Raw genomic sequence first — 22,148 nt, forward strand, 5'->3', positions numbered from 1 at the left:
TCGCTGCTTTTCAGGTCGGCTCAAAAGGGACTCAGCCCCTTGTTGTTTTTGTATCGCAGAAAGAGATTACTTTTTGTTGTTTTGTTGTTGCATGGTCAAAGGGTATTGGACTTAAATGCGTTGTTTGCTTGTCGACTACTCAAACTGCCCGTCTGTGTCAGAGGCTGTGTCTGTGTCGGTGTCTGTGTCGGTGCCTGTGCCTGTCGCTGGATCCCGGAGTGAAACTTATCGCATTACGCATACGCACCATGGGACGCCGTGAAATCGATTGGCATGCACATAATCTGCTCGTTTTCTTCTCCCTTTCGAGCTCCAGCTTCCAGCTTAAGTTAATTCATATTCAGACTTAAGCTGATTTTACATTGCGTTAATTATGGCAAGTTTCTCCTTACTAATTTCTGCCTGGAAATGTGTGCATTGTTCTGGCAGTTACATTGTTCAGATTGCAGGTTACCTGCCATACAATGCGAGTTTTGGGTTACACACATGCACATGTCCCACTCTGTTGAAGCCCATCGATTAGTCATTGGATATGCAAATAGCCGCATCCCTTGCATTGGAGTGATTGCTGAGGCTTTTAGACAGTGGACAACGCCCAAAGGTCTGCTAGTAACTTAGCCACTTAGGAATATTGGCTATGCTAAGGGTATAGACAGCTGATTGGGTCATAGCGCCTCTCCGAAGGGCTTTCCAGAAGTCCATGTGTACATCCGACAATTCCCACTGCCGAACGCGTCGTGGTTTATCTTCCGTCTATTAGCTGCCCGTTAAGCTCTCGATCTTGCTCTCTGTGTCACCGTCCTGGCTCTTTGTTCGCAGCCAACAATGACGCCGGCACCGGTCGGGAGCCACGGGGCTGTGGCACCGGCAACGCCGGCTATTATGCAACGAATTAACCTAATAAACTCTACCGGCTGCCTTTGTGGCATGTCCTTAGCCTCAGCTTAGTTCTGTCTGAGGTTTTAATAAGGCATTTCCCCTGGTTGTCGCCACCATCCGTTGCCCCCTTGTTCCCCTCCCTTTCTAAGCAACACTCAGAAGCTTAAAGCCGCAATCCTCGGGTTTTCATTTCATGATTTCATACCCTCACCATTGGGTATCTCAGAAATAACATAAATAAGATGTGTTGTTCCTTGTTTTAGTATACATTTAACCCTGAAAGGGTACTCCAGGCTCCGGCCCTCAAAGCTACACTTTTCTTCTTGTTGTTATTACTTCTTTTTGCGCACTCTTTTACAATGAAATCGCTGACATTCCTTGCCAATTTTATTAACAACAATGAACAGGCAAGTGTCGTTTCTGCTGCTGCCAATGCCACGGCGGGTAGGGGACGGAGAGCCTTTGGCTTGCTACGTTACTGCGTTGCCACCCACAATTCGTTTTCTGCATTATTCTGTTTGTTAGGCAGACGGCGATAGCCTTTGACTGGCGACGAGTGGAGAACAATGCAGGCAACAAAATACAACAGCAGCAACACCGAAAAACAAGAAAGAAAGCAAGGAAGAAAGTCAGGAGCCCGCGACATCGGATCGAAGAAGGCAATACCCTTGCAAGGGGATAGACTTTACAGCAGCATCGAGTGGAAAAATCATTGCTTAACAGCAGCTTATCCGAATGGCATATCCTGTTTGAGCTCTCCTGCAAAATCAACCTTTAATCGGCAATTGGGCTAGAGATAAAGGGATAGCAAATGCTCTCTGCTCTGCCTGTTGATGCACCCTTCGGCGAGGGTATACAGAGAAATCGGAAAAAAAATAATGGCTTGACTTTCAATTGCACAATGACAATAGCAAGAACAACAACAGCAGCAGCAGCGACATCGGGAGCCACCAACGGCAATCAACAAACAACGCCGACAACAATAAAAGGCACGGCCAAGTGGCGTGGCAGGGGCATTGGCATTGCGGGCATTGAGGGGTAGTGTGGTAGCGGTACTGTTTTCCAACGGGGAGGGGGTGGCCGCGATGGCGAGGAAATCAAAATTAATTCCAGTACGGAACCTGCTGCAGTTGTTCACCAGAACAGAGCCTGGACATCGGCTGGACATCGGCTGGACAGAGCCTGGGCGGAGTCCCGCAGCGAAAGCGAGAGCGAGCGATAGAGAGCGTGAAAGAGATTTTGGGTTACAAATGGGACAGAGGAGGGTAGAGCCATTGCCGAACAGGATTCACATTGTTTTTGCTCTTTGCTGCTTTTGTGGCTCCACAGGCTCCACGATGCAGAATATGCATCGATATAAATGAATTGTTGGAATACGTGGAGGAGGAGGAGGAGGAGGAGGAGGAGGATGAGGATGGTGGCCGAGCTGAATGGATGAAAGTCCTTTAGGCCTACGAAGCGGAGGCCGCAGAACATGATGACTGCCATAGATTGTTTGCTTTTACATAAATATATCGAGTGTAAGGACTTCATAATCGAATTATACTCGTAAAAGCAAAGACCACGAAATTGGAAAAATGTTGTAGATTCCAAGTGAAGAAGGCTTAAAGCTACTGATCAAATGACTATAGAAAAATATGCAGATCAAGATCAAGATCATTGGACATGATGGAAAAAGAGACAGTCCAATGTAATAATAATCTTTATTCCTTTATCCGCACAGAGTATACGATCAGTCAATCTATCAGCCACAGAAATTTCCATATACCTAGACGATTACTATATATGTGCATATAAACACCTTTGGGGGTTCTACAAATTCCCTCTCAAATTTAAAATATTCCCCCATTCCCATTTACATATCATTTTGGGGGGTATGATAGCCAAGCTTATTCCCAAATCCGATCAGGTTCCGTCCCAAAGGCAAATCAATTCAAATTAGATGAAAATTATAGTTGAAATTGCCGTTGATGATGCACCACCCACAACGGCATACCATTACACCCATCCTTCGCTTCCATCTGGGCCCCATTCTGATTAACAGTTGCCCGCTCCCGACTCTTTTCTCGAAGGCCTCGATGGACGCCACCAAAGCCCTCGCAATCAGAGTGCCCGAATCGAAATCGAAGCGGTGGCAGAAAGCAATTGCTGGATGACCAGACCACCAGTTGCCCATTTTCCGGCCACAAGCTGATTACAGTCTAATAAGTATTCGTAGGGCGTGACCGAGAGGGGTCGCTAGGTTAATAGGTCTCCAAAGGGTCATTCGCACACACACACACACACACACACACATCCAATAAAAGGGAAAAAGTCGGAAGAGGGAAAGCAAAAGCGAAAAGAATTCAAATTGAAGGCCACAAAACGAAATCTTAACGATAAAATGAGTTCAAAAGTTACGCATCAAACGGGAAAAACAGCATCAGCAATGGCAACACACACACACATTCGGATATAACCACACGCCGATACCCACCCACACGCTCACACACTCACACACTCGCACAGAAAGACTCAGAGATACAACCACACAGGCACAGATACCCGCACACACAGGGCTATCCCACGTCCTTTGTGCTACATACTTTACGGGGCTCGTCGGGTTTTTGGCATTTTGATTTTGATGTGTTCATTTGCACTTGTCCTTCACCACCCCACACCGCACACCACACACCGCACACCCCTAACCTGCGACCCCACACAACAAACAAAACCAAAGCACACCACAGCAAGTCCCTCTCTGCACCACAACGGTCTGTGCAGCACTCCCATTCAACCATTGAGATAAATTAAATTTAAACTGATAATAAAAAAAGAAATTTACGAGCCAATATGGCAGGGAGTTGGCCTTGAAGAAGGTGCCGCTAAAGAGAGAGAGACAGAGAGAGTGGAGAGTGGGGAACAAACCCTTCACTCTGCAATACAAATAAATAATAACAAAAGGCCAAACAACAGCTGACAGCAAAGGAGCAACAACAATAGGAACAACAGCTCCAGGTCCCAACAAAGGCATCAAGAGGCGAAGAAAGAGAAAGAGAAAGAGCCTCCTCCAGGAGGAGAAGAGAGGGACAGAGAGCAAGAGACAGGGAAGAGAGGAAAGAGAGAAATGGTAGCCAGAGACGAAGGAAAGGAGCAGGATCCAGATAAGAACAAGACAAGTGCAGTGCGAGATAAACTTAACAACAAACGAAGTCAACAGCAACCCAAACACAGACAGGCAAACGGCGAGGGGTGAAGAGTGCCTGATAAGGGTGTGGAGACAGGGGTTAGAGGGGGAAGCACCCCCACACACACACACGTAGACAGAACGCAGAGAAAGACAGGAACACATATGGCTTTGGCCCACAATAAGAGAAAGAACAATGGCATTGACAATGTTTAGCACATGAGAAAAGAGAGAAGTGTGGGCCAAAGGGCGATAGAGGGGCGGTTTAAGTGGGAGTATTGCAAGCTACTTTAAGCAGAAGGTAAGGCAGTCCCCAAGAGCTACCTTCATTGAGCACGAGGACCGCGGGTGCTGGCTCACCTTCGTATCAATATACTTTGGAGCAGAAGAAACAGTAAGAGATGGGAGAAGAGCGGAGGCGGATGAGAGAGAGTCGAGAGCACAGTGCACAGAGCACAGGGCAGGTCGTGGGCTTGAGCTTTTTAGCCATAACAACAGATTTCCACTGCTTAGTTGATACTTATCCTGGGCACTCACACACACACACCACACTGGCACCTTTCCGAGCAACAATCAAACGTAAAAGTATATGACGTAAGTGTACATACGTAATACGTAATGTTTGCTTAACGTGAGACGAGACAGCGACAAAAGGAGATTAGAATCAAACACAAAGCAGCCCCAAGACCAAGTCCAATTTCAATTCAATCTATTATAAGAAAAAGAGAAAGATACTGAGGAGAGGAGAGAAGATGAAAGAGGCGAATGAAGTGGAGTGGAGTGGAGGGGAGGCACTAATTTAATAGGAAATGGAATTAAATAGGCCTCAAGTGAACATGAGGGAAGCCACATAGAACATTTATGGATGATGACTTCAAGTCGTTGGTGATCTGACTTTATATTTCATGGCTCCTTTCTTGAATTGCTTTCACCTGAATGCATCTCTGGGTTCCAATCTGACAGTCTTGGGATCAAATGTTTATTTGTTTTTTTCCCTTCCCTGCGGTGATATTCTGAAACTCTCTTAAACTTCGGCAAATGTCTGTACTTTCTTTGAAGTTTCTGCTACTTTATCTCATACCGTTCTGCTTTTGGGCCTTTGTCCAATCTTCTTTTTAAGCTTATATCCACTCTTCTTATTTTCTCCACATTCGTCCCATTCTTGCAACTCTTCCTATAGTTCCAACTCATCATTATGTATCTCACTCGGACCATCCACCCGCTTCCTTTCCGCTGCCGCAATATCTCCAGACGGCTCCCTTTTCCAATGCCACACATATTCCCTTTAATATCAACATGACCCTCAATCCATGGCACGTCGTAAAGGCTCCTCCACCGGGCGCCGAAAACTATGCTAAATGATTTCATTTAACCAGCAAATGACACCAACACCAGTACACCAACTACACCAACATCTCCAACTGCTACGGCAGCAGACGCGAAATGCCGAATGTATGTCGGAGCAGGGCAAAGGAAAACGAATGTAATTGCAGCAAATGAATAAATGAGGCGAGGCAGACTGAAGCCCCCATTGGGATATGGGATATCTAGTGGTATCCCTATGTCTGCCCTTCGCATTCATTCGCTTTCCTTCCCTTCCCAGCCACACATCGATGTGGCTTGAATGCAACGCATGTTTTGCCGCTTATTACCCCACCAACAACAACGCTGGCACAACGAAAAAAACAACAAAGGAACTCTGGCCTATGGCCCCGAAGCGTTTAATACACTTACAGTTCAATCGCTCCCATGAAATCTTTATGTTGTACTATACATGGCTGTTCGATTAGGAGATGACTTGGTTCTTTTGGAAGTACTTATTTATCAAGAGATCGTTCTATACAAAGCTATGGCAGGTATATATTATTTTGGATGCCTCTGTGCTTGGCAACCATCTGCTCAAAATCATAAAACCCACTGAAAGGGCACCAAAAACCAAAAAAAAAAAAGCACACAAAATGAGGAAATGTAAGCACACTCCCTCTGCTGCTCCTTATTCGTGCTCCTGCCACTGCTCCACCGCTCTGCACCATTCTGGTGCTTCATAAATTCAAATTTGATTTTCATGTTGATTATGATGCGAGAGATGCGCAGATGATGATGGAAATGAAGATTGCAAATGGCAGTCAAGGCCCTATACAGAGACAGAGCCGTAACTGATGCCGTAGCAGGAACCAGGACCCGGAGTAAGTCAGAGCCCACAATCAGAGTCAGGAGCCAGAGCCAGAGCCAGAGCCATAGCCTGCCTCCTGATTATTGTCTCAGTGTGTGCGTATGCATGTGCGTGTGTGTCCTCTTCACACTCTCTCCTTCTGGATGCGCATTTTAGAGCATGTCTGTAGCCGTAGCCGGGCCTACGCGTACGAGTATGTGTGGCTCCGTTGACTGTGTTTTGCATTCCTCTTGGATTTTTATTTACGGCTGGCTCTCTCTTTCTCTCTCTCTCTGTTCCATCCCGCTCCATTCGTCTTTTTCTTGGCTTTTACGCTCGCATTTACGGCTTTACTGAAACTTTTACCATGGCCCATTCAATCGGACTAGTGTCTGTGAGGGACGTATTTTTTGTTTCGCCCAGAAGTCCCTCATTTAGCTATACAAGAGTACCCATACCCTGCACACGTACTCGTATTTGCGCTGTATATACAGTATCTTCATAGAACGCTTTCAATCTTTTCAATTCACCAATAAGTGATTAATGGTCAATACCAATTCAAACTTTTTGCTCGACGAAAGTTTCCCATGCTCTGTCTGGGTACGACTGCTCCCCCAACTGATTGGACATGTGTTTGAGATGTGCAGAATCCTATTTTCGAGCCATTTCATTTGAACTGTATTTCAAATAAACTCAAATTTTGAGTTTAAATGGAAGCTTTTTGTACTTTATTTGGTTCGTTGTGCACTCCAAATATCCTGCCACAAGCTGAGCAGACTCGCCACTTCTTCCTGCAAACATGGTTTAAATTAGCTATAGGTTTCTGTACCATAATCATACATATGTTGGTAGTTGGAATTACATTTGGTTATCCATTGCTGGCTCCCCAAGTCGTATACCCCATATACTGATTGCTTACACTGTCGCTTGATGATCCAGAAACTCCTCCACTACTAATCCGCATCCTCCACACATCGCATGAGTGTCTGGCATGAATCTCCACGAAAAGAAGCATTCCGTTTTTGTTCGGCATCATAGTAGGTCGGCTTGGAAATATCAATTGAAAAATTATAGTCTGAACTGAATAGGCCAAGGAGCCTATGAAAACGAAACCAGATCTTGTGATTTTGAATCAATCAAGTAGTCCTGCTGGAAAAACTCGCACCAACAGAGAGGCCGAAATACAGTTATTGTTTACGGATCTCTGACGAAAATAAAATATTCTACAAAAATGACTGACTCCGACGAGACCGGTTGGATACAATGGTTCTGCAAGCAGCGCGGAAACGAGTTCTTTACATTCGTGGATGAGGAGTACATCCGCGACAAGTTCAACCTGATGTTCCTGGACACGGAGTTGAGAAACTATAGCAGCGCCCTCGATGTGATCCTCGACCTGAACTCAGGGTCCCGCTCCGATAATGGAACCCACTCCGAGGTGGACGAAAGCGCCGAGAAGCTCTACGGGATGATCCACGCCCGCTTCATCCTCACCGATCGCGGCATTGATCTGATGATCAGGAAGTTCCACAAGGGCGTCTTTGGAACATGCCCACGCGTCTTCTGCCATCGCCAGCACGTGCTGCCCATCGGCCTGAGCGACACTCCCGGCGAGGAAATGGTGCGTCTCTACTGCCCCAAGTGCAACGACATCTACACTCCGAAGTCCGGTCGCCATCGCAACCTGGATGGCGCCTTCTTCGGCACTAACTTCCCCCAAATGCTGTTCATGGTCAAGCCGGAGGCGCGACCCAAGCGTTCAAAGACCAAGTTTGTGCCCAGGTGGGTTGAAAAATTGTCTATTTATCATTTAATTTTTATTCATATACCCGTTCGATTCCCCAGACTTTATGGGTTCAAGATCCATCCACTGGCATATCGCACTGGGCCACAAAAGAGCCTGGACGAAACTGATATTTAGAAGAAGTGTCGCCTCAAAACGAAATTCTCCGTGCATCAAATCGTGCTAACATAAATGAGGTCGATTAGTATTAAGAAACGGAAGTGTTTCCGTTCCCCTGTCCGTCTTGCAAGGGCAATTACACAGTGTGCTGAATCCTACAACATTACACTAAAACAAGTCTGCTTCAAGTTGCTTCTCAGAATTATAAAGGACTGTATCTAACAGATCTCCTAATCTGGCGAGTTTGTTTTAAGTTTTGTTTCAGAATCATAGAGAAGGACTATATCTAACAGATTTTAAGGGCCAGAAGGAACAAATTAATTTACCATGCCTATGGTAGTCCTTCCACGTGCTTACTCTTTCTCTCCCACACAGTCTTTGCCGCCTGTCGGAGAGGAGCGAGATATAACGGCTGTTGTTGGTGTGAGATAAGAGAGAAACAGGGTCAAATCAAGTATGTAGGTCATTAGGTGGATAGGGTATAATGGAAATGGAAACGAACTTACATTAGATCAAACTAGAGGTCGTGATTTCCCCATCTCTCAGGCAATTGCGGGACAAAATAGACAAAGATCGCAGTCTGCTTTTGTCTTCCTGTCGAAATCCTCTATTCCAATTAAAGGATATATGTAGTTTATCGGCATCTTAGAATCGCGAATATTTGTCAGTTCAAGCTGTGTGCACAGGATCCCGCAAGAAGCATATATACATCGACTAACGCTGAAGGTGTGATCCACTTTCCATTGAAATTACTTTGAAACCTGAAGGTTTGGTCCGTTTTTCCTTTAAAAGGACATGGCACAACCCCAAACAAACAACATCTGATAGTCAATCAGTATATATTGTGCCGCTGAAGCTGATTCCTGCATCTACAAATCATAGGATATACATATGTATGTATCTTTGTTTAAATAAGGCACTTTCTTTGTATACGCTATAAAGTTGGTCGTCCCGACTGCCGTCCAACTCCATCTCGTTAATCGTTAATGCTCTATAAAACGAAAAATGCTTCAAAGATCTATTAGGTTAAGGATTGAACCATATGTTCGGCATATTGGTATTCTAAATAATGTCCCTTACGTTTCTCCATCTCCATTCTACCAACAATATCGTGTGCCTTCAATCTTTTACGCCATTCTGGCAAGCATTCTCCCATTCTCTTGCTGTCCGTTTTGTAGCAAAATGTCGCTTGAAATGGCCAAATGCAAATGGCCAAAACAATCAAATGCGTTCATAAAGTCAACTGACTTTATTGCAGGCCCCGACCCTTCGCCGGCTTCCATCGTTAGCGCGGTTAATGCCCAAAAGCTGCGACGACAGCGACGACAGCGACGACGATGACAGCGATGCACTCCCATCTCCATCTCCAGCTCCAGGTCCAGGTCCGCCCGTATCCGCACTCGCATCTGTATCTGGTTTTGCATCTCCATGTGCATTCCCTTGTGCCGTTTCCATGGCAATACCAATTCCCGTTGCACTTGGCAAAAAGGACACAAAAACCAAGCCCGCATTGAACCCAATGGCAGGCGACATATGGAAGGCGCTGTGTGACTGCGACTGGCTGCAAAGGGGAGGAAGTGCAGCCATAACCAGGCGACTGGCGGCATCTGCTGGCGACTGTCCTGTCCGCATCCACATCGGCATCGATATCCACATCCACATCCACATCGTCATCGCCATCGCCATCGACGGCATCGACGGTGGAGGCAACAAAAGACGGCATTTTGCCTTTCTGGCTGCCTCTCAATGCCACGCACAAAAGTTGAATTCTCCCGTAAAACTCTCATTCTCCATTACAATTGTAATTGTGAAAGGCAATAATTTTCCAGAGCCCAGGGAGTCCAAGGGAGCGGTGGGTAAAGGAATCCCGAATGAGTATATGGCCAATGTCGGGCAATACCTTTCCATACCAGGATTGAGGCCTTAAAATGGCGGAATGGCGATCGAATTTCCAATACGATCTGGAAATGTTTCTAGTTTAATTAGTGTTTGTACTTTCTCTGTTTTGTAATATTCTCACCACTCCATATTGCATTTTCCTGCAGTTCTGCTTCGTTCTTCGTAGTATGTTTTCCCTATACCCCCTATGCGGCTTTGCGGAAAGGAAATCCAGACTTCGACTGGGGCGTTCCTTCAGCTGATCAGCCAACAGGTGGAAGCAACGGACACGAGTCCGGCGTCATAACAACCAGCAGAGGCAATACGAATACGACCAAGAAGGGCATGCACGAAGGGGCATTACGGCTAAATGACGGTGACGGTGACGATGACGATGACGGTGGGCTGATGCGGCTGTTACGCGTATCGAAGTTTTTTGAGCGTGTGCTGTCGATTGGGTGACAGAGCCAAAGTAGAGGCGCAGGCCGCGGACGGGGCAGGGCTGGGACATAAAGTATGCAACAAATAGTTGCAGCGGTCCACCCACACGCAGCGAAGCCGAGCCATCGCAGCCAATCAGCCATCAATTGGCCGCAGCGGAAATGACCACCGAACAAACGGTTGACCAATCGACGCCGGGAATCTGGGTAAACTTTCGGAATATGGCGTGAGGAGAGTCCGTGCAAGTATGGAGAAATGACAAATGAGCAGCAGACATAATATATATAGAGGGGAGATCAGGCATCTGTTATGGCCACAGCCTCTTGAATCGGATTTGAAAGCGAATGAGAAATGTAATAAATGTAAGGGAAAATATGCAGCAAAGGATAAATTATACCTACCATATGTACTATGCCTGACTGTACCTGTACCTGTACGGGTACCTGTCCCTGTTCTTTTCCTGTGGCTGTGTCTGTACCTGAAAATGAAATCAAATTGATCAACTGGGACCCGGTGTCTGTGTCGCCAACCCTTGTCCTGTCCCTAGCTTTCTATATCCAAATAATTTGCAGCACTTACCCAGACACGGACGGTGCTGCGCCGTTCCCCCTGAAGGGGAGGTAAGCCAGCCATAAACTGAACATAACCTCACATAAACTTGAAAAGAAGAGTGCCACCTAAAATGGCCCGAGTAGCTGAGCAGAGCCCCTCGTAAAGCAGGTCCTGTTGCTCCAATGCGTTACTCCAGTGTGTCCTTGCCACACACACATGCACACGAGTATAGGACTGCTAGAGTGTGAGAGTGTGGGGAAGGGCGTACATCAAACCCGAGCCGGAGGTCGCCGCAAAAGGCAACAAAATTCAATTTACTATGCGCGCTTTATGGCCGAATCCAGCCGTGTGTTTGTCCATGACCGTGGGCCCATGTCCGTGTCTGACACATCCCCCCCTTCGATACCCTCCCAAACGAATCACACTTTATGGCCGGCAGAGCTTCGCCAGCTTCGTGCTCGACCATGCCGCACGCACACGACACTCAGGCCACACTCTGTGGCACATGGGCTCTCCATACGCGTCCCGGTCCCGGTCCCTGTCCCTGTCCCGGGAAGAAGTAATTACAAGTGTTTGCTTATTAAGTTCCATGGCTCATTAGGCGCCGACGATAAACGCCGTCAGAAGAGCAGCAATCACCATGGGGGGACGACTTTGGTTAGATGAGAGGACACTCGCTCACCGCGGGCCATCGACACCGAATTAAGTGGAAAAGTAAGAGGAGGTGGGGGTGGAGGTGGAGCTGGAGATTGAAGTGTTGCCACAACAATGGAGGCAACAAGGTCGCCTAAGCCCCGGCCGCATTATCTAATTGTCAGTCTTAGCGGGGGGATTACTGTACTAATTTTTCAGCCTGTTCAGCTCCTGTGGCACCTCCCCCCTCCCCCCCTCTGCATAACCGTTCAACCGACGCATGTGTAGCGACGGGGAGCTTTTGGGCATCGGCAATCAGTGGAATTTGTAAGCCCGTAAACAACAGGGCCGGAACGAAACATTCTCGTTGAAGGAGGAGGCTGTGTCTGCTGATTGAATTAGCGGTCGGGGTCACGTCATGACACCTTTTTACTCTGTTCAAATTTGAAATTTCGCTCCTTGTGTCCAGAGGTATCTGGATTCCGATTGGTTATGGCCGTTTCTTTCTCTACTTTTGGCTAACTCTTTTTTAATTATTTCCTGCGCTTCTCAGCATTTGCTTTCTGTGTTCTGGCATCTGCTTTGGCTAGAGATCGGAGTCACCTTTTGGCCACACCTGACTCGTCCTATCTGTGCCACTTGCTCCCCAGTCCAACGCCCATGCCACCTTCCACTTAACTCTTTTCATTCGTTTCTTTGCTGCTCAGCATTTTCTTTCTCCATTTGTGCTCCTCTTGCTGGCCTCTGGCTGCCCACCCGTCTGCCAATTACCAATTAAGCTTTGCTTAAAGCCCAATTAATACCCAGTCCGCACCGCACCGCACCGCCTGCCCCTGGCCGTGGCCCTTCAGCATCATCGCCCATCACGGCATCGCCATCGTCATCATCGCCATCATCATCATCATCAATGCAATTATTGACAACAAAGCTCGGCGCTGTGCCAAATCCCAGCCAGAAGCGGCAATCGGCTAACTGGGTCGAGAGGCATCATTCCGAGTCACTCACGGACACTCACATAGGACATAGAGGACAGACAGACAGTAGGAGGTTTTAGGTTGACGGAGAGGTGCAAAGGGATCCTTGCGGCAAAGGGGGCACTCAAAGAAAGGTTAAGGGGAGCACACACACACACACACACAGACACAAACACAAACACACACACAATGCCCAACAGAGTGGGGGGGGGGGGGAGGGAGCTCTGCAGCAGCATCCGCTCGACATGATGACCCAGGGCGTTCATCTAACCGAAAATTTCCACCAAATGCGGGCGAAAAAAAAGTTGGTGGTGAAGAGGGGGTGGTGGGGCAAGTGGTTGCGATTGGGACGGAGAGGTAAGTGAAAAATTGGTCACTGATTAAATTCAACACGTTGTGGGATTAACTAACTTGTTTTTTATTTGCCAACGAAATTGTGTTGTTAACTTTTGGGCCCGGCCGCAGCAGACCAGCAATTACACCTACTCCAAAAATTCCCCCACATCTGCCACCCTCTCTCCCCACTGCCCCACTGGCCGGCACCCCCTGGATCGGCCCAATTGAAGGCCCTCGAGCATTCAGACAGAACACTCTGCAACTCTCGACCCGACAGCCAGCCAGCCAGCCGGACTCGGACTCATGTTCCCGGAGGAGTGGGTGGAGGCGCCACTAGAAGAGGAGTAGTGGTACGAGTAGGCTGTGCCATTTTTTCCTTCGATTCTCCCTTAAGGGCCAGTCAACAAATGTCCACCCCCCCACCCAGCACACAGCATACAGCCCCACCATCCCCAGTCGCGACTGTTGCGTCATTAGCGACAACATAAAAAACAAGAGATGAAAGAAGCGGACAGGAGGGAGCCGAGTCCAGGCGTATCCTGTAGAAGCAACGCGATCCTATATCCTATATTGGGCTCCCAAGTTTCCCAGAGCAGTCCTCCATAGAACAGGAACCAAGCGAAGCAAGCATCGCCTTAAAGTGATCGACCATAAAAATGATCTGTCTCTTGAATCTACCTTGAGGATAGATCATTCTGTTCTAAAAGCGGGAATACCCTCAACAATAGAGAGAACGACGGGCAGCCATTCCGCACAACGCTGCCGCCGGCGGGAAATCGTTTTTGTTTTTGAAGTTTGCCCAACTGGAGGAGCCCCCCCCCCACCCTGCACCAGAGAGAGCTGCAGAGGATGGTGTCTGGAGTGTGGGAGTCTGGAGCCGCAGTGTCCTGGGCGTGCGCCGCGCCACGCCGCGTCTGCGGTGCGGAAGCGGCCTAACCTGGCCAACAACTTGAGGCGACTTTTTGCACTCATTTCGCACGTTCAAACAAAGGAGCGGGAACAAAGGCGGCGCGGCGCGGCGCGGTGCGGTGCGGGACGGAGCACACAGCGAGTCCAAAGTAATTGGTGGACCAAGACGCACGGGAGATGGGCAAAAGAAAGGACTAGAACGGTTGGAAGAGCCGGCTCATCGCATGAACATCGCCAGGCGACAAAACTGACAGCCGTCATTTTGCTTGGTGCACAATTCAATACCAGAAACCTTCCATGGAGAGTCCCCTCATCCTTTGGATTCCTACGAAAATGATCTTTCCATTCTGTGATCTTTCTTATTTACGATTCTTTTGCGTTCCTCTTCAGTCCCCAACTGGCACACAATTGGCATGAATTCTTTCCGGTCTATACTCTCCGCATTCGTTGTACTTTATGTGGTATTTGGATTTTGTCGGCTGGCTGTGTGTTTGGGAGCAGAACGCAGCTTCAGGCAGCCGGATAGCTCCTGGCTGCGTACTCCTGGATGCTTCTGGAGATGGAGGCGGGCGAAAGCAGAAGGCATTAGGGGCATCAGCCGCACACGAAAATACAGTTAGCTTAAAGCATTTCCCGTATTTTACTGTCATGCCACATTGCCATGCCGCACGGCTTCCATCTGTATGTGTGCCAACAGGATTGTTTAAGTGTGTGTGTGTGTGTGTGTGTTTAGAGGGAGTTGCCGTTGCCCCAACGGTGCTTTGGGGTTTTCTACTTGGTCGTTGTAAATTACTTGATTCGTTGTTGGAATTTAATTAACATTTTCCTAAGTTTACTTTTAGTCTTTTTAGTAACTCTCTGTCTCTGTCTCTGTCTCTGTCTCTGTCTCTGGGTGTGCTCTCTTGTTCTCTTTCCCCCCCCCCCGTCTGTGTGCTGTCTCTCTCTAGAGTGTGTGTGTGTACAGTGTCCCTGTTTCATGCGGGCAGAAACGGACTCAAAGCTTAGGAGTTGTTAGGTTTAAACATCCATGCTTTTGCACATGTGTTGGTAAGCACATAAACACACACATAGGCGCACACACCGTGTGTGTGACATGCAAAAACAATAATTGCGCGTGTAGACAATATGGATTTTCAACTATTTATGTGTATTTACGAGTCCCCTCTTCCAGTGTGGATTTATGTTTGCAAAAAAACAGTTAGCCGATCTTTTGAAGATGCAAAAATGGAGTGGTTGGTGTAGTTCTCAGGACTGATTGACTAGACAGGTGATCGAGTAGCTGCCCTTCAGAAAGAAGAATGAATTGCCGATGTCTTTCCAAGTCAATTTAGGCCTTGAGGAAATGTAATGTCCATTTGTTAGGCAGTAATATGAGCACACTCATGCCCCACAAATGCCCGTTAGGCAATGCCCGAACAGACAATTAAATGCCAATTACGGTTTCAATTTTCCAAACGCAACAATTAGCATCAATGATATTGATATTGATTATCATATCATTGCTCGAAATGTTAGACGGGCTCTACGAGTGCAGACTGTTCGAATTTCGCACTAACCACAAACACACCCACACCCATACACCCACACCCATACACACACCCATACACACACGAACTGCATTCCGATGAGGGCCAGGAGCCCTCACTGCAACGCATTGCTTCGCACGGCATCCCATCAGACACCATCCGGACAGGACAGGCATGAACTGCAATTTCAAAAGGAATTTGAAATCAAGCCAGCAACAACATGAGCTGCGAGTACGAGTGCGAGTGCGTTGCGAGTGCGATGCGAGCCCAACCAGGGCAATCCTTTACATAAAAAACAATGCAAATACAGTCAAATTAAGCAAATATAAATAAAATGCACAGTTGAAAAAACATTGGCAAAATGGTATGGAATGACCGTGTTTCGGATGTTTGTCTGTCTGTGTGTGCGAGTGTGTGTTTTTCCCGAACAACAAAGGATATTTAATACTATATATGAATATGAACAAATGTATCTACATACATACATACTCGAATGGAGCATGAAATCAAATGCAATAAAATTCTCTGACATGTTGCGATATGTTACACCGCCTACGCCCCCGCCTCCACCTCCATCTCCAACTCCAACTCCTCCTCGTAACGTGGCAATTTTGCTCTTGATCGAGCCGCCTGCATAGAAGTAAAAGAAAGTAATTTTCAAATGAAAATAAAACGCAAAAATAAAAAAATAACAATCATATACAATTGAAATTTAACGAAATTGCATTTGGTAATCGAATCGTATCGACTTCAATTGCATTGCCACTCGGGCCCTCGGCCACTCGGACACTCGGAAGCTCGGCTCTCAAATCGAATCGAATCGAAACCATCGCACATTTCCACATTTGCATACGATGCATGGATGCGGGCCTGGTCGACAGCTTTTTGCCATAATTGTTGGCCTAATGACTTAATTCCTTGGCCCATGGCTAAGCGGACGACCGAGAGCTCTGTAATCCCATTGAGGAACCACATAGACATAGAGCCCACTCCTAGTCCTCCTTGTCCGCAAGTGGAGAAGCACAACTGTACTAGTTCTGCCATTGAATCGATGAGACTTTTGGAGATCTTAAAATCTATCCCTTCGATGGTAAAAGAAGAATATAAGAGAAGCATCGATTGGGCAGACGATTGGTAGGATCTCAGGACCTGCCCCAACAAATAAAGAAAGCTTTAAAGAACTTCAGTCAGTACTATAATCGTTATCGTTCTGATATCGCTGGTTATCGAACTATTTGAAATCGCTTTCCTTGAGCCTCGCGAAAGAGGAAAAGAACTGCCGTCAAAGCCCTTTCTTCAACTGGATTTCCTTCTTTTTGTGTTCCCTGCGATAAATATTAACATTTTGCCGAGCACTCAAACAAATAAACTTCATTTTGGCCATCCTCCAGGGGGAGCAGAGCAACAGAAGGCGGCAGGCTCCACTAGAAACCGTTGCTACCCCTTCAACAGCCCTGAACCCTCATCGCTTCGGGGGGGGGAAGCGTTTTCCCCTCCATTGCTTGACAAAGTAAGCTCAAACAATTTCATTTCCCAAGCAAACAGAAACAGACAAACACACAAAAACACGCACGCACACATGCACGTACGCACATCAGTACACACAGATACACAGATACACACACACCCACACAGGCACACGCACACTCGCATAACGGTACATTAATTGATAATTGTTTTGTGCTCAAAAGAAATTAAGCAGCAGCAGAAGCCGAAGCAGAAGCAGACTTCCTGCTCTCCCCTTCCCCCTCCCCCCTCCCTTTTTTTGACTCCCACTCGTCCTCGCACACCCCATTACACTGCAGATGTACAGCAGAGTGAAATGGGGAGCAGAGAGGGAGGGGGGCTTCCACGACTCGTCAACTACCTTTTGTTGCCCCTCATTTTCTACTAGAGTTTTCATTTCGGCTATCTGCTTGTTGTGTCTATACCCTTTCAGAGAGAGAATGATGATTTTGATTGCTATATCGTAGCTACTTATTGGTCTGTCTGCCCACAGACTTATTTCCATACTTTCATTTTCCATGGTTCTTCTAATTACAGGGTGTAGAATATATCTTTCAGATGACATCCACATTTTGTTTGATATCTTTATGGAAAAAATGCAGTGACGGATTTTAGGTAATTTGTACTGAAAATCCAGAATCTTTTATGCATGCAATTCAGATATAAGTACTCGATCCTAATATGATTGCATCCAGAACAAAGAAGCAGGAACAGAAGTTACATTTCCTTGCGTTGCAAAAACGGCTCTTGTACAAGTGCCTTTTTTTCGGTGGCCTTCAGCACTCGCATGATACGTATACGCATCGGTGGACGCATGGAAATCCATTCGGTTTTTGGCTATCCCAGAACACGCACAATACATTCCTTCTTCGTTCGGTTTCATCATGAAATGGTGTTTTCTTACACTGAAAAAACCATGGGGTATCGCAGCTAGGGCCGCGGCTCTACTTTTATACTCGATCCTTAGTCAGTATGGCTCCCCTCCGCCAGAGGCCACACACTGCTCGAGGAAGAGTGTGTGTGAGAGAGTGAATTTGCCACTGCCAATTCATTTGTACCTTCTGGCTATAATCTGGTCAGATAGATATGGTTATTAAAAATTGAAATACCCTATCAGTGGAGACATCACAGGATTGTATCTGGATACAAAATCTGCTCAAGAATATATAAACTTTACGGGGTCGGAAACGCTTTCTTCTGGGTGTACCCCTATGTACCCGTATACCTATGCTCTCTTTGAGTAGCAGAGCAAATTGCTTGCCACTCAGAAGTGAAAGAAACTGAAAGATGAAATGGGAATGGGAGGACTTTTTCGGATTGGTCGGATTAGTGGGTATCCTAATAGTCGGTATATGATCGGAATGGGAATCGTTGCTACCTATTTTCATTAACTTTTTGCGTTTGCTGCTTGTTTTGGACATGTTGAGGTGGGCCCCATGCGCCCCGCCCACGCTGAAAATTAATTGAACGATTAGTTTTTGTACGTGAACGTGGAGGATGTCCATGCCCCCCGTCCAGTGTACAGGTGCCGCCCGGAAGTCCCCCTCCGTGTTGTCCCTAGATGCGGCTCCTTGTCTGCCCTGGGTCCTGCCTCTGGCTCTGGATCTGGTCCCTGGTCCCTGGTCCCTGGTCCTGTCTCTGGCCACTATTTAATTTTATCTGCTCTGCTTTGGCTTTTATTTTCGTTTTTATCGCATATACAGCAACAAAACTATGTACAACAATTTGCCACGCCCACCCAAAAAAGAAATATCCCCAAAAGAGATAGGGGAGTGGGAAGGGGGGAAGTGAGGGACAGGAAGACAGGAAGAAAAAAGTCAAATGCCAAAGCACTAAAAAGTCAAAAGGCCACAAAGAAGCAAGAGGCAACAACAAGCAATAGTAATGACAACCAACACTAAAGAGCGGAGAGCGGGAAGGAGAAGGAGAGGTAGAGGTAGAGAAGGAGCAGGAGAAAAAGCGACAACGAAAGAGCGGGACAGATAGAGAGAGAGAGAGAGAGCGAGAACGGTAGAGAGAACGATGGGCGCAAAAGTTAAAATAAATAGAACAAAGCTACAAACGCATGAAATCACACAACAGAGACACAAAGAGAGAGAAGTTGTGGACAGAGAAAGGCGAATCGAGAGAAGGAGTGCCAATGCCACGCCTCCGCCACCAACCGAATGGGTCTACAAAACGTGGCCAAAACGACACAAGAAGCCCGCCTAAAAATGACAGCAAATGCGGCAATGTGTTGTATGCCCCCGCACCCACCCCCACCCCGCACCCCGCACCAAAAGACAGAGAAATTAGAGGTGGGGCGAGAGGGGAAACTGGAGCGTTAAATAGTAGCTACAGGGGGGGGTAGTGGCAAGAGGCGCACAGTGGCAGCAAGAACAGATAATTTAAAGCAACACCGTCGATGGCCTGGCCTCCAGCGCCTGAAGCCTGACTCCCGATTCCTGGCTCCTGGCTCCTGGCACCAGGCTCCTGTTTCTCCATGAACCCTGCCCCTGCCCCTGCCTGTGTGTCTCTTCCCCAATGCCACCACTAATGCCTTAGTGCCCCACCAGAAAGCCGAATGGCAACTGTTGATAATGATGATGGAGATGCCGTCGACACGCTCTCGCCTTGGGGCACAGTGTGGCACAGAGAACAGCAACAGAAACAGGATGAAGCTTAGCAAGAGGCTTTGATCAATCCGGTACGCCATAGTTGAAGCATCTATGCCATGGTCCCAAGATCCAGCATACACTTTACTTGCAGCATTTATGTTTTATTTGTCAAAGATCCTTGTGATCCATCATCGGCGATCTGCCTGGCTGGAAGTCTGGGCGGAAATTGGTGTTGTGGCTGCCACTGTGACAGGACGGCTTCTTGCGGCTTCTTGACATCCCCGCATACGCACACGCGCGTGAATCCAGCGGCACGCGTCACTGGAGAGGCGACCCCCAAAGTGGGGGTCCCACAAAGTGGAGAACCAGCCGAGGCAGGCGCAAGGCAATGTCGCGCTGTCTTGTCTCTCTCAGAGGCTCTTCCTTTGCCACTCACAAACACACACGCGGTAATTAATTTTATTTAATTTTCGACGACAATTCTTCAAGCGACAAGAGGCAAGGGCCAAGAGGCAAGGACCAGGCCGCGCGGGGGGGTGCCGCTGTCACACAGGAAAAAACAAGTTAACAAAACGTCAACAATAAAAGGAATGCCGGCAAAATGGCCATCGTGGGTCAAGACAGACAATGCCAAAATTCCAGCTCCCTCGCTCTCTCGCTCCCTCGCTCCCTATCTCTATTCCTTATTTCTCCAAAGATGAGGCCAAGACCCTGTCCGGGTCCTTGTCCGTGCCCGTGTCCGTGGCCGTGTTCGTGCAGGGGGCACATAATTATCAGCCACATCAGCCACAGACGACAAGACTTTGATAATCATCAGCCCAGCAACGGAGAACAGACATAGGCGGGGGGGGGCTAAGGGCAGGCGTACGGCAGAGCTGGCCCCCACATCCACGGGGGAAGAACAACGAAATTGGCGAAACGAAACGAAACGAAGTAGGAAAACAAGTTTAACTTAATTGTCAACATTGTGCCAGGCGGAACACTTCCCTCGGCTGCCGAAGTACAAGTTGCACTACCAAAGCCATTAGTCATAGGATTTGTAGTGAAATTTCGCCTAACATGGGCATAGACCAGCTATAGGAATTATTTGAATATTGTTGGATATTTTCAGTACCTTAAAAATCATGTATATAGAAAGGAAAGAATGAATTGTGATCTGTGAGGAATTTACTATTATAATTGTAGTTGCAGGTTATGGTTAGGTACAGGATATGGCATGAGAGGGTCGTGTCTCTTTTCACTTAATGGCGCTGCAAAATCGTCATACCCTCTGAAAGGGTGCTAACAACAATGGAGGGCAAACCAAAGAATAAGGAAGAGCGGAAGAGCAAAGCAACGGCAGCAGAGCCAGAGAGCAAGAACAAGCAAAAGCTGAATACCAAAACGGAAGAGCATAAAGTAACGGCACTAATGATGGAGCACGCAATCTTCGCCGGCAGTGGGGGCTGGGGAGGAATGATTAGGGAGAAACGGAGAGGCATACCACAGAGAGAGCCAGAGAGAGTGACAGGGATGTGTCAACCAATGACGAATTTTATAAACGCACGAAAAATTTCAGTTACGAAAACCAAAAACCAAAAAGCGAGAATTAAAAACTCAATGCAAATTTGAAAGCATCTCCTGGCAGAAACGAGTCCACACCGTCTAACCCCTTGCGACCGCACCCAAATAAATCCAATTTCAATCCAAGGCGCAGACAGGTAGACTGACGACACATAGTTGGGGGGTTGGGATAATAAAAAATCACACAGATCCATGTGGAAATGTGCACCTCCTCCTTGAAACAAACAATTACTTAACGATAGCTATTTACTATAAATTCTTTAAAGGAAGATCTGCAGCGGTCAAAAGGATATTTCCAGGCTCCTTTGATCAGAATTCCTTCCCATGCCAAACTGTCGCAAAAACACATAACACCCCTTTGCACTCCACAAGTCCACTGTAGGAGAACAACAACGAAATCGCATCGTGCGCGTCACTAATGAGACTCTAAACAAATCCCCAGCCAGAGTCCCGGCTCCCCACTCTGGAGTCGCATGCCAGCACGCTTCTCGTAACCCTTAACGCTCTCTCCAAACAAGGAGACAAAGCGGGACCCCAAACAGATAGCGCGCCACAGCAATAAAATTTAAAAGCGTGATTATTTGCAAGAAAGCCAAAAAACAACAAAAAAACGTGTGTTAGTGTCCCCAAAGGGGGGATGGGGATGAGTTTTGGTTGGCTTTTAAAGCGGCTAATTATGATTGGCCATGGAATAAGCTAATTGCAACTAATTTTGGTCGCAAAGCAAAGCAAACAAAAAACCGCAGAATAATGAAAAATTCAGATTTCAAATTTAAATTCAACACAGGCGCCCTCTGTCGCAGTACAGAACATATCGATATCATGCATGCGGAATCAGTTTCGGAACGGAACCGAACTCGAACCAGCTCTGCAAAGAGTGTGCAAACATTTTCGTAAAATATAATTTTCAACGGTATATAGAAATCCAATAAAAGCAAGTACTAAGAATAGACCAGTCAGGTACAGAATTGATTCATTAATCGGATAAAATTATTTGGGCAGGTCTGAGGGTTCTATTAAACTAGTTATATTGTACGGAATATCAAAAACGAGGAATATGTATAATTCGTCAGTATATTTTGAAAATGAGACCGTATATTTCGGTATTTATTTGAATCGGGTATGAATCGGTA

The 22,148-nt window shown here is 47.0% G+C and overlaps 1 protein-coding gene across 1 annotated transcript; it reads left to right on the top strand.

Annotated features, from left to right (window-relative positions):
* Positions 1–7,311: 7,311 nt before the first annotated feature.
* LOC6901308 (casein kinase II subunit beta'-like) lies at positions 7,312–8,326 on the top strand. The gene is made up of 2 exons (XM_002133973.3): positions 7,312–7,979; positions 8,043–8,326. The coding sequence occupies exons 1-2, from the start codon at positions 7,429–7,431 to the stop codon at positions 8,116–8,118; spliced, it is 627 nt and encodes a 208-aa protein (XP_002134009.2). The 5' UTR covers positions 7,312–7,428; the 3' UTR covers positions 8,119–8,326.
* Positions 8,327–22,148: the final 13,822 nt, after the last annotated feature.

The sequence above is a fragment of the Drosophila pseudoobscura genome, chromosome X (assembly GCF_009870125.1).
Source record: "Drosophila pseudoobscura strain MV-25-SWS-2005 chromosome X, UCI_Dpse_MV25, whole genome shotgun sequence".
Lineage (NCBI taxonomy): Eukaryota > Metazoa > Arthropoda > Insecta > Diptera > Drosophilidae > Drosophila > Drosophila pseudoobscura.

Excerpts from the sequence above, each read along its gene's own strand:
- LOC6901308 (XM_002133973.3), top strand. The coding sequence starts at position 7,429 with ATGACTGACTCCGACGAGACCGGTTGGATACAATGGTTCTGCAAGCAG. Across the intron at positions 7,980-8,042 it reads AAGACCAAGTTTGTGCCCAG|ACTTTATGGGTTCAAGATCC; the intron begins GTGGGTTGAAAA and ends TCGATTCCCCAG.